We start from the raw sequence: 12,490 nt of genomic DNA on the forward strand, positions 1-12,490 counted from the left end.
GAACACCTAAAGGTGTTTTCTCTTACATATTTCCTCATATCCCACATCTACAAGAGAGTTCTAATGAATCAAGTCCACTGTTGTTTTTATGCTTGTGGTTTAATCCAATAGGGTTGCGCAGGTGTGAGTAATGTTCCATTGAAGTCATTCTTGAATTTCCAGTTCTCATTTATGTAAGCCTTTTTTATGTTCCAATTAATTTCCACTAAGAGATCCCCTGAGCATTAACTGTATAACTGCCGCGTTCCACATAAATAACGTACATCAGTCTTGTGATTCACAACAATGGGGCAAAGTGAAAATCAACTGCAGCAACCTATGTTAATTGCCACTGACAGTGGATTTCGTGGGAATCAACGGCTTCATACTTGTTTGAAATTGCCCGTTGTGTGCAAAACAAATACACTCAAGTCTCAAGGATAAATATATGTTTTCCTGAAAATAAATGGAAGCCAAACTTTGACAACACCAATTATTTTCCTCTTTCTTCCTTTTTGTTCTAAATTTATGATTGATTTTTTTTATGTTTTTCAAACTAATCAAAGATGGGAGCAGGAAGTAATATCTTTATCTCTAATATCTTTTTATCTTAATTTATTAACAATAAGATGGATTTAGATACATAAAACAGAAAATAAATCTTGATTTTGATGATCATAAGATTTGTTCACTGCCATCTGATCAGACTATAAACAATTTCTTTGTTTGGACAGAAAGGTTTATGTTGGGGTTGTATTTATTTATCTTTAAGAGAGTGATGTAGATATGAGTTGTCATGAATGCAAAATATCAAATTGATAAAATGGTTGATACCTGACAGCCTCAAACTGGTACAGCCTTGCTGTATGAGTAGCTTCATTCACACATTGACACCAATATACTCCTGACATTATTTCCATGGGATAAAAAAAAATAATAATAATTTATTTGTTAGCCATTAAAATTATGACTTAAATTTTGTTAAATAAACAGATAGAAATTAGAAATACTTTCAACCATACAAAGATGATTTTGTACATAAACAGAGTAAAAGCAAGTCCAATTTGAGGCAAAGGGGTTCAGATATACAGTATATGGATACGATAAAGAAACCAGGGTTTAGTGCCAAATCCACAACCATTCATACATTTCAAAAATTAAATGTTTCAAAAATGTTAAATGAGTCATATTCCATAAATAATGCAATGACAAATACAGCGGGTAAACGATACAGACAATCTTGTCAAAATTAATCAAAGAATTTAAACGCAAAACTGTTTGAATATATTGTCTTTGTAGACACAAAGATTGTAATGTTTCCAAACATTATCACTTCAACATTCATCAATAGTCTGGTCCCATGTTTTACATTACAAAAAATAAAGTGTATTGAGAGTGGAATTATTTCTACTCGGAGAAAAAAGCTCCACCAAGAAAACAGATGGAACTGCCAGGAAACTCAAAACATAACTGCCAGGAAACACGAAACGTAACAAGTGATTTCAAACGGTATTGCCTCTGGTATCAGTTGCATGCTATATGGAAAATATAGTATTTATTTCATTGTTTACACTGTTTCAAAGACTATTTCTGCACTCAATAGAACATTATCACCATAGCACAGAGAAATAGTGGGAGAACTGAAAGGCCTATCTTGGACTGCTGAATAACTCTACACAAACCCGATATTTTAGAGGCTAGCACCATCTGTTGAGCAAAGAGGAAATTACTTCTTTGAATTTGTGTGCCGATTGTCTCATTCACCCTTTGACGTTGGCTGCTGGCACAATCGTTTTACACTACTTACACAGCCATAATAACGTTCTACTCACCCTTCTGAACACAGTATGATATAACTGAGTTGAATCAGCTTTTGTACCTGGGTCCGCCCAACACAGTTCATTTTGATTTCAGCAGGAAAGTTCAGTCCTCATGTCTGACAATTATCTATCACAAAGCACGTTTGACAGGACATACAATGTCTCTGAGGGGTTTGGTACATGCATTATAGCAATCGTGTTAACAAGATTTGAGCACAGTTAGTAAATCATGCACCACTGCTGAATCAGTAAAATTATCTGTGCATTCACTGCACAGTAGAGCAATCACATGTTTTGGATTTTGTTTGTTTTTTTAACAGTAAAGATCCTCAAGATGCAGCTGAGATAACTACCTTTGAAACTCGTCTAAAGCAGCTAAACGACTCTTTTGTGAGCTCATAAACAGCATACATAACACTAATGCACCTTACAAGTATACATCACAAACTCAGTAAACACATGCATTACCATCTCTGTGTATTTTGTTAGGAGCAGAATATTTGTTAGCGTCATTGTCAACAATTTTACTACCGCTGCGCCCTGGTCCCTTTAGAAATCCTCACTGTCTTTTGAGATTTTCCAATAATCTGAAGGTCAGAGCCAAGTTTAGTTCCCAAGACCCAAAGTTTATGTGCCTGTTTTCCACCTCCACAGCTTGAATGCGGTCACAATGCAGTCATAATTGTTGTCCTCAAGTGCCTACATAGAGGTCATCAAGTCTTTTTGATCTTCATACATATCCAAACTTGCCTCAAAAAGCTGTAACTTCTGTTTAGTGTTTTTTCAGCAGGAACAGATTTGAGAGATTTGTCAATGCCCATCAGTCATATCAGTCCAGAGGACACTCATGAAACTGCCTCTCATCTCTGGATGAAAGGTGATCTCTTGCAAATCCAATATTACACATTTGATGACAACCACAATCCAGATACTTCACTCAAGATGCTCAAGAAACAGTTCAATTCAGATGTGGAAGTGGCTGGCAGTGGTGGCACATCCTTTATGTCCAGATCTCCGTTGGGACCATGGATTCCTTCGTTCCAACAGAGGGCATGAGGTTCTGCTCAGACAAGAAGTCGAGAGGAAACTGGACCAGGAAGCCTCGGATTTTGCGCAACTCCTCCTGAGCACGGGCCAGCTCTTTCTGGGCCAAACCTGGTTTGGACTGATACTGCTCCAGCTCTGACATGTTCCTCACCAGAGACGAAGGAAGGCAACGAAATACCTGCAGCAAAAACACACATATGTAACGTTAACATACTGCCCTAGTTTTTTATATTTATTTTATTTATTTAAATAACTTTTTTCTTTTTATGAATTATGTGTTGGTTAGTACCGATCAAAATGTATTAACACTATCTTGCACATACAAACATTCCCCCTAAACCATCATGACCACCCATACCTTCTCATAAATAGTGGCGTTGCGGGCAGCTGTGGTCATCCAGACCTCCTTATAGAAGCGATCACTGATGGGGTCAGACAGGTCAATACTGGTGTCAGTGTGGCCTCCAAGAATAGTCCTGGTCAGAAAGAGGGAGAAAGAGAAGATATACACAGTATATTTAAATTAAAGTGAATTATTTAAAACAAGACCCCCCCCCCCACACACACACACACACACACACACACACACACCTGAAGCATTCAAGGCGAAGCTGAAGTGCGTAGGGTCCAGCTTCATACTCCTGTCCATCCATCACTGCAGCAACTTTTTCGGAGTCCTCAACAATCACTGCCACCTCGCTGTCGCGTTTACCCAGCATGCTTCTGTCGTTGATGTTAGCAGAACCTAAAACAAACACACAAAATAAAAGGATGGAAACTAAATCTCTGCATTCATCTCATTTGCTGTTGTCATCTCCTCTTAATCATGTAATGAGTAACAATCATTCCATGGTTTTCAAAATAGCATAAGCACATTTAACAGATCTATACTAATGGGGAGACTAAACTAAGCATAGTCATAAACAACAAACCATGTGCCTTTATTTGACTAATCTTATTACAGTTTTTTTCAATTGCTAACCTGCACATTGTCAAAACTCTTCACACAGTCAGCGAAACAGAAGTGTAGGTGGACCAAACTGTGAATCATTTTTCATGGCTTTCTTCAAAATCCATGAACTCTTTTCTCATTACTACTTCACCACCTGGAAAACACTATATATTTTCAGCACATTTTTCAAATGCAAACACACTGTGTCCAAAACTGTTAAAAAACACATTCAAAACAAAATGATTGTAAATATCCTGCATTTTTGCAGTAGCTGAACAGATATACAGTATATAGAAAATCTTACGTTTACGTTTATGTGCATAGAGAAATGTCTGTAGTGTTTTGAATGTCGTTTTACTGTAAAACTGCAAGCTGAGTGTAAAGCAGGAAATGTGCTTGTATTTTAGCAGAATTAGTTCAGGGGGTTGGTACATTAATTACAGGTTGTGGTCATTGTGTCTTACAGAAACAATTACAAAATAAGAAATGGAAACAAGGAAACACCGCTCAGGTTGACCTTCCTGTCTATTGGGCCACAGATTCTTATTCACAGTACAACAGATATCTTCATCAATTTACTTCCTGTTGTTCGTGTTTTTTAGGTCAGTGTGTTATGACGATGTATGCTTTCTGAGTGAGAATTATTGGCAGTGTTTTGGTTGAGTTTATCTTGAGACTTGTATGAAGTGTTTTGGTGGTCTGAGTGACTATTGGAGGTGAGATTAACTGTTTGGCCAAGATGCATATTGGTAATGCAGACTCCGTGAAGAGTTTTGAAGAAGTGGCTTCAGTTTGACCATTGCATCATAGCAATTGAAAAAACTGCAAAATTGTCTGAATAAATACAAATGAATACAAATTTAGAGAGAAAAGTTACAGTAATTGTTGATTGTTGTTGCACTGTAGTACTGTGAGAGAGCACCTTATGAGCCAGCAGAGGGCACAGCAGAGCTATGTTGCAGCAGTCACCACATATTAATGCACAATTTTTAGCTGCACACATGGTGGCAGATACAGAACTAAAGCCAGATTTTTAGATTTATCACATTTTGATGGTGTAAAGGCAGAGAGGCTAGTTGCCTCAAATAGTAGTTGGTAAAAACAACACGAGAAAAAAAAAAAAGAGACAGAAGGTGACAGAAGCAGATGAGAGACTAACCGATGATGACAGTGTTGTCGTCAGCAATGAGCATCTTGCTGTGGACGTAGATGAGCTCTGTGACCAGACGTCCCTCCAGCTCAGTGTGAGTCCGCAGACCAGCGAAGGAGATGTAGTTCATCCAGTGGTCGTCCACTGGGAGAGGAGAGGAGAAGAGAGGAGAGGAGAGGAGAGGAGAGGCACAAAAATTAGGATATTACCTCATGAATACCTGGGAGCACTTTTCCAACTCTTACCCTAATATTAGGTATCAAATATTTAATGTTATAGTTTAATTATTGTACTTACTCTCCTTTTTCAGCTGGGAGATGATGGAGTATTCTCCTCTGATCATGGTTCTGAGGAGGCAGGAGATTAAAAAGTATATGAATATTGTGTTCAATAAGTACATCCTAGACTTGAATCATAGAATAGAATTTCAATTACCCTTCCACATGTGGTTTATCTTCCTCTTTCAATATTAAACTCTGACTTTCAAAGTGTCATGTGGTTTCACCTGTAGTTGAAGTGCATCACAGCCTGGATGGCGTTGCCTCCTCCTGTCGTGATGTCTCCCTCAAAGCCAGGAAGCAGAGGGGTGACCACATACACACGATACTTCTTACCCTCCCTGTTAGCAAAAACACATTAGAAATATATAGACACAAACTACAAGTGACAAGATGTGAGATGAGAAGGAGAAGTAGAAGTAGAAGAGGTGAGAAGACTAATCTTGCATACAAGTGCGGCAGACACAACTTCCTTCCTAAACTCACAAGTACTACTTAAAAAAACAAATGGGTTAAATAAAGGGAAGTACTTGTGTGCTCTGATGATCCTTTCAATGATGGCGTCTCCGATCTTGTTGTAGACTGTCCTGTTGTCGGCACAACTGATGAAGAACTGGTTCTGATAGGAGAGGAGAGAAAGGATATAAACCTGAATAGAGGCAATTGAAATGGTTATTGCGTTTAGGCTTTGTTTCTCCAGGTACTGCATGTTACAGTGTAGAGAATCATTTAGTCCCACAATGAAACAGTCACCAAGTACATTGACAATACTACTAATCTTCAAAGCGAAGTTCAGTGGAGCCATTTCATTACTGACTTTATAAACAAACCTCTAAAGAATTCAGCTCAACTCTCATTACAATTTCACATTACCGTATTTCTCTTTCATTTTCATATCCTGGCCTCACTGCTGGTTTACCTCTATGTAGATGTAGTGTTTGCTCTTAGCGATGACCTCTATGTAGGCTTTATGGATGGACTCCTCGTGGTACTTTATGCCTGCCGACCAATCTGCTGCTGACCGCAACACCTTGTAAACACAGACACAGGATTATTATAGCAGTAATTCTAAAAAGGGCTGCATTTTTCAGCTATTTCATGACAGTTGTAGCCATATTAATTATTAACAAGGCCCGGGTCCCTCACTGACACTCCCCCCTTCCCTCTCAAATACTGTATATCTTTGCACATGTAAATATTATTTCATTTCACATCATTGCACATACCCGGTATGTACAGCACATATTTGTTGTTAAGTGTTAATCATTATTCTTCTATATTTAATATTTTGTCAATTTATATATTTATATATAAATATATATAATTATATTTATATAATATATATATAATTCCATACCATGTGTGTCTATGTGTAGCACCTTATCTCCAAAGCAAATTCCTCATACGTGTAAAACTGCTAACTACTTGGCAATAAAACTCTTTCTGATTCTGATTGTAATTCTGATATGAATGTGTGTGTTGCTAGTCTTGTCCAATACAGTATACATAAACAAGAGCTAAACGTAGAAGAAAGGAGTTGACAACAGTTCCAACGGAGCTCAGTATGGTTGCTTGTGTATCATCGGAATTATCAGTATGGTTTAAATGCGTCTTTAAGCAACTTTATCACATGGATAAATGTACCTATATCATAAAAAATAATAAATATACAAGCCATCATTGCATCACTTCACTGCTAAGGCTCTGTATTATTAGCGGCAGTTAAAGTAGATACAAATGTACTTAGTGTTTGAATGAAATGCACAAAGACATATTAAACAACACAGAGAAAACAAAAGAACACTTATAACAAAACATGACGGAGTTGTGATGGGATCTTCATGCACTTCTTATTTTAGTCAAGCGTTTCACTCAAAGGTCAGTTCCTTTCGGCTAAAAACCCTTGAGTGTCAATCGCAAGTGCAAACCTTAGTAGTTATATAACGTTTTGGCCCATGGAGAGTTTTTGGATGCTTGTTTTCTTTTATCTTTTTCCAGCAGTGCTTGCAGATGTGGAAAACAGTGTGAGAAAGTGGGAGTTTGTACTGTATGTGCATGTCTGTAATTTTCTACCAGTGGTTCTTTTTAGGTTTGGTGAATGGTTTGTTATTGCCGCACTTTCTCATTCTGTATAATTACAAAAGAAAGAAAAAACAACACTTTCCACATTATGTATTGTTTTATGAATGTGGTTGGGTAGAAATGGTTTATTGGTTTATTCTGTTTTCTTACCTGCACTTTGGCATTGACACAGTCAGGGACTTGGTATCTGAGCTCATTGGCAGTGGAGTGAGACTTGGGCAGCAGGAATGGATAAGACAGAGAGCGATACTTGGGCTTCATGATCTGTAGTGGACACAAATTGAGAATTTGGGCAGAAAGAGGGTAAATATTGAGTCAGAGGAGGAATGGCAAAGAGTAAAAACCACAGAAAGGGAGGGAAAAACTGATTCCATGGAAAGTTTGAGTGTGAGGATTAAGGTGTTTTTTCCACTGTTCCAGCCAGACATTTCCAAAGATTTCGCCAGGTTAGGGTCCTGCAAATTTTACATTAGTTAGCTACCACTTTGATTAAACTATGATTTTTTTTCAGAAATTCATTCAAAAATCCAGTAATCAAAGTGATAGGCTATCAGTCTAAAAAGGTGGTTAGATGCCATCAAAGAAGCTTCAGCTCATTGGTTAAACCAGTTAAGTTTTAAGTTTTAAGCCTGCACTCCATCTCTCTGTGTGCTTGTTTATGTACGCTGTGAGTGTGTGTGTACAGTACCTTAGTGAAGTTCCAGCGCTGAATAAAGTGTCTGGCGACATCCCGGGCAGCTCTGCCATGAACTACTGAGGCGATGTCATGCCAAGGCATTCTGGGAGTTGTGTACCTATCGATGAAGTCTGCACAGAGCGGAAGCAATCCAGTGAAGACAGGAAAAAAGTGTGACAGCAAGAGATGGAGAGAGGATAAAGAAAGACAAAATAAAAAAACAATGAGACAGACAGAGGGAGAGAAGACAGGAAGAAGGAGCACAGCAAATGTTTTATGTTACTCGGTTCCATTAGTTTTCCAGATGACTGATGATTAGTTTCCATCAAACTGGTATAAGAGGAAAAATCATGACACTTAGATTAATATGAAGTAGGGCTTTGTATACTAAAAAGAATTTTGACCTAGCTATAGAGAGAAACTAAAAGTGTGTGTGTGTGTGTGTGTGTGTGTGTGTGTAGCAGACCATCGAAAGGTTTCTCCAACTGGATCCAGTCCTTATAGACAAAGTTGCAGTAGTCTTTTCCATGCCAGAATCTTGTATTGCCCTGTAATTCTCCAACACCAGTCTTCAGGCTTTGCACTGAACCACTCCCTTCACACACACACACGTGCAGAATGACAATATTATGGTAAATGGATTGCATTTACAGTACATGTATACAGCTTTCATTCACCCATTCATATTCCAATATTCTCACTCTCACTCTCTTTTTCTTCTCATATAAAAACACCTGCACTGTCGACACTGCTGACACTGTCTGCATGCTGCAGAGTGTGCTTATGCAGGTGTCTGACCAGAGTGAAGCGAGACTTCCTATTGCGTCCAATCCCCTTCAGCTTGGGCATGTCCACCGTATCACTCGGCGGCGTCCCTTGTCCATTGCTTTTGGAGAAGGCATCAACAGAGGACACGCCCTTACTGGACGTAGTGTTGTTGGACGCTGCCTGGGAACATGAAAACAGCAGGGGATGAACACTGCTACTTTATTGGCAACACCTACCTAAAACTAATGCAGTCTAATACAACATCTTACCATGAATCCCAGCTTCATGTTCAGTTTTGGTTTTGTTAAATGATGTTTCAACTTTATGGTGATTTTGGAAGCCATAGATTGTGGTGCTGTTGAATTCTATTGTGTGATACTGACAGATGTTTCCAATGTTTAGTTTACATTCATTCATATATGGCATGGGGAAGGTCAGTAAGGTTTTCTGTGAGGGTGTGTATGTTTTGTAATTCCATCCATGTGAGAATCAGTTTGAGTTTTGATTTATAGGAACAATTCTATCAAATTTCTAACAAATCCTAAAGGCCTACCAGCTAAAGGCAACAGTGCTTATCCTCTTGGGAGCATGACATATTTCATTGCAATCTTGGACTACTATCAAACAGCTAATAAAAAAGTTTAGTGCTTGAGGAAAGGGAACTATTCACAGTTTTTTTAATGGGAACATATTATATTTAAACGTCTTGAGCACAAAAAATGACAAATAGTTATGTGCTTTATCAACTGTGTATAATGTGCTTAGAAACAGTTCAATATAAAATTAATTATTAATAAAACTATTGCAGTACAGGTGGAACTTTAGCCTCCATAGTCACCAGAGGAAACCTCATGTCTTCACTAAAACAGAAGAATAAATGTTCATGGGAAGTGAATATGTGTTGTTGACATGTCATGGACCAAATTTCCAATTTACATTTGACAGTGACTATAGAGGAATGGTCAGGTGATCAGAAAAAGCATCCTCAGAGGGACCTTTGAAACTAAATGTTTAATGGCAGACTGTTCAGGAGTTGTTTAGATGTCGGATTGAGAATTGGTAGGACATAAAATCAAAGGGATCACTGACTGACTGAAGAACCAACAAGCAACCATTATCACATCCTTAGGCCTTGCTAACAGGGAAGAATCCTACTTATTAGCCTACTAAGTAAATAAATGTATTGAGTATAAGGTCAATAATACAGCATATTTGTGTAGTATGAGAATGTGTGTGTTTGTACTGCTTGTGTGTCATTAAAATGAAAAGGCCTATTCAGTAGCTGTGGCACTGGGTTAGTTTGAATGTCATATTTTTCTCCATTTCCTCTCCTCTCCCACTCCTCATGTTTGAACTATTTGTTTGCAGGTTAGAACCACATTCATTGCCAATAACTCTAAACTGTGGAAAAGACACTGAAATTAGTTGCGTGTGTTTGTGCGTCTGACCTGCTCCAGGGCCACAGAGCGCGTCACACTGCCGACATCTGTCAGCCGGTGCTCTCTGTCGTCCCAACGACCATATGCTAGGTCGATCCCCCCAACGAAGGCTACGGATTGGTCAATGACAACAATCTTCTCGTGATGCGCCCACAGATAGACAGAGGAGGAGACGTGGTCTGGATGACGCATCACCTGAGCGACAAACATATGAAATGGACACACAAGGTTCCACATAGATCCGTTACATACTGCATTCTCTTTCACCACCCAGATGCATCAGTTACCTTGATGTTGGGGTGCAGGTGCAGGAGGGTCCTCTTGCTGTAGCCCGAGTTGATGCCCAGGGCGAGTTCCACCTCCTTATACAACATCACAAAGATGCGAACTCCCTGTTGCTGTAGAGAGCCAGAAAGGAAAACAATATTGGGAACACGTTTCAAGCCATTTAACCTATTTGACTGTTCACATATGTCTTTGGTTTCAATAAAATAATAATAATTTCTGAAGAGGAAAATATTTTATTACATGTAAACCTGTTCATTTTTCTATATATGCGTTGAGCTTTCTATCTGTCCTGCACACGTTTTTATTTCACATATATTTCTGTATGTGAATGTCTTTGTGTACACATCATATCTTTATGTAATAGTTAATATGTTTTTTCATGTGCAAACATTTTAAATATTTTTAAATTAAAAAATATTACCTTCTGCAAATAAATTGGCAGATGTACTAAGGTAAAGTACATTTATCCTGCTCTACAATCTGGATCATGAAGCACACTTTCTCAAACACTGAACAATGAACCATACCGTTTCTTTTTTACTGTGTCATGGAAGGTAACAATAAATAGCTCTTGATCTATTTAAGGTGTATTTTCTCCTGTGAGCTCACAGTTTCTGAAAGTTGTTATGAGTTCTTAACCTAAACCATATGGAAGAAGTGGGAGATGCTTTATCGTAGATGCCTAACATGTAAACGTTTCTCTCTTCTTTGATGTGTAGAATAAACGTAAAATTGCGTGAGTTGTATTTTACTGAAAGGAAAGGAAACATTTGTCTGTCTGTCTTTATTTAGAGAATGTGCTGTTTTTGAGTCTACAGTGCTAAACACTTGGCTTACGGGCAGTTTCTCTCCCATAATGTTGGCAGTCTATGCCTACTTACTGCTTTGCGTTTGAGGGTGCAGTCTAGCCTCCACCTGTTACCCTCCACTACAGGTCTCTTCAAGAAGATCTCTGGACTTAGCCTGAAGAGACAGAAACAGACGCCAAGATAGACAGAGGCACAGAGGGGGAGAAACAGATCAAAAGAGAAAATTACATATTTCTTTTTTAGGTACTGAGGTGTTAACAGAATCAGAAAAACAAAGTGAATACACCGAAATGAACACCAAACTCATATGGCAGACATGATATAATGATATGGTCTCATGAGCCACTCACATTGGCATTCTGAGCTTACACTTCTATAATGCCATTGGCTCACATTACACAGGCTGACACCTCATTGGTTAAGACCATAAGCCCAGTGATTACTGCCTTGCAGCACAGGGATTTTAGACTCATCAAGAACCATAAACTATAATGTCTGAAAATTTACTGTCAAGCATTTTATAACTGTGTTTAGAGATAAATACTGTGTTTATGTCCCATTAGAAAACACTATTTAAGATCTGAAAGGCTAAAATACAGGCAAGAATAAGTCTCTTTACTGTGCAAAGAAGTTTATTGGTATTTTGATTTGATTCGCATCTTTGCAATACTGTTTACTCAGGTTACTGTGCCCTCCAGGTTTAATAAAGTACAAGTGTTACTGTCTGACAATAGAATGAAATGAGGTTGTTCTTTGTTTCCAACAGAAACTGTTTATTCAATTTAACATATTTCTGACCCTAAGCCTTATTATGTACTTGAATTAAGTGCCACACACACATATAGACAGACAATACACATACGAAGTGCAGTGTGACTCAACTATACTACTATACTTTAAGATCACATAATCTGTTTATACATGAGGAACAAAACTCCTAATAGGTACATTAAGCAGAAACAGAAAGGGGGTTTTGCAAAAATGTAGACAGATACTATACAGAGATTGTATCTTTCTGTCAGTGTATTTCTATTCTGGGACTGTGGATGAGGCTGTAATTAGAGCCAGTACTATTGTATTGCCTGCCAGAGAGCAAGGAGTTGTGGGTAAAACAACATGCACTGCATTAACTGGGTATCAGTTAGTTGGTTAGTGGCAAGTGCATATTTTTGTCAGGAGTCTGATTATGGCCTTTGCATTTA

General features: G+C 38.2%; 1 protein-coding gene across 1 annotated transcript in view; it reads right to left on the reverse strand.

Annotated features, from left to right (window-relative positions):
* Positions 1-718: 718 nt before the first annotated feature.
* Positions 719-12,490, reverse strand: part of pld1a (phospholipase D1a) — a 34,522-nt gene continuing 22,750 nt past the window's right edge. The window contains exons 12-26 of the mRNA XM_038728624.1: positions 11,361-11,442; positions 10,479-10,589; positions 10,201-10,386; positions 8,719-8,932; positions 8,451-8,579; positions 7,997-8,115; positions 7,459-7,572; positions 6,146-6,256; positions 5,757-5,845; positions 5,454-5,567; positions 5,246-5,295; positions 4,958-5,092; positions 3,438-3,591; positions 3,205-3,322; positions 719-3,024 (exon numbers count right to left, since the gene is read on the reverse strand). Of these exons, the coding sequence (XP_038584552.1) occupies positions 2,800-3,024; positions 3,205-3,322; positions 3,438-3,591; positions 4,958-5,092; positions 5,246-5,295; positions 5,454-5,567; positions 5,757-5,845; positions 6,146-6,256; positions 7,459-7,572; positions 7,997-8,115; positions 8,451-8,579; positions 8,719-8,932; positions 10,201-10,386; positions 10,479-10,589; positions 11,361-11,442 (1,951 nt within the window). The 3' untranslated portion in view covers positions 719-2,799. The remainder of the gene's footprint in view (positions 3,025-3,204; positions 3,323-3,437; positions 3,592-4,957; positions 5,093-5,245; positions 5,296-5,453; positions 5,568-5,756; positions 5,846-6,145; positions 6,257-7,458; positions 7,573-7,996; positions 8,116-8,450; positions 8,580-8,718; positions 8,933-10,200; positions 10,387-10,478; positions 10,590-11,360; positions 11,443-12,490) is intronic.

This window comes from Micropterus salmoides, unplaced genomic scaffold, assembly GCF_014851395.1.
Source record: "Micropterus salmoides isolate LMB-PRFRI ecotype aquatic unplaced genomic scaffold, ASM1485139v1 Ms_hic_scaffold_19, whole genome shotgun sequence".
In the NCBI taxonomy this organism is placed as follows: Eukaryota; Metazoa; Chordata; class Actinopteri; order Centrarchiformes; family Centrarchidae; genus Micropterus; species Micropterus salmoides.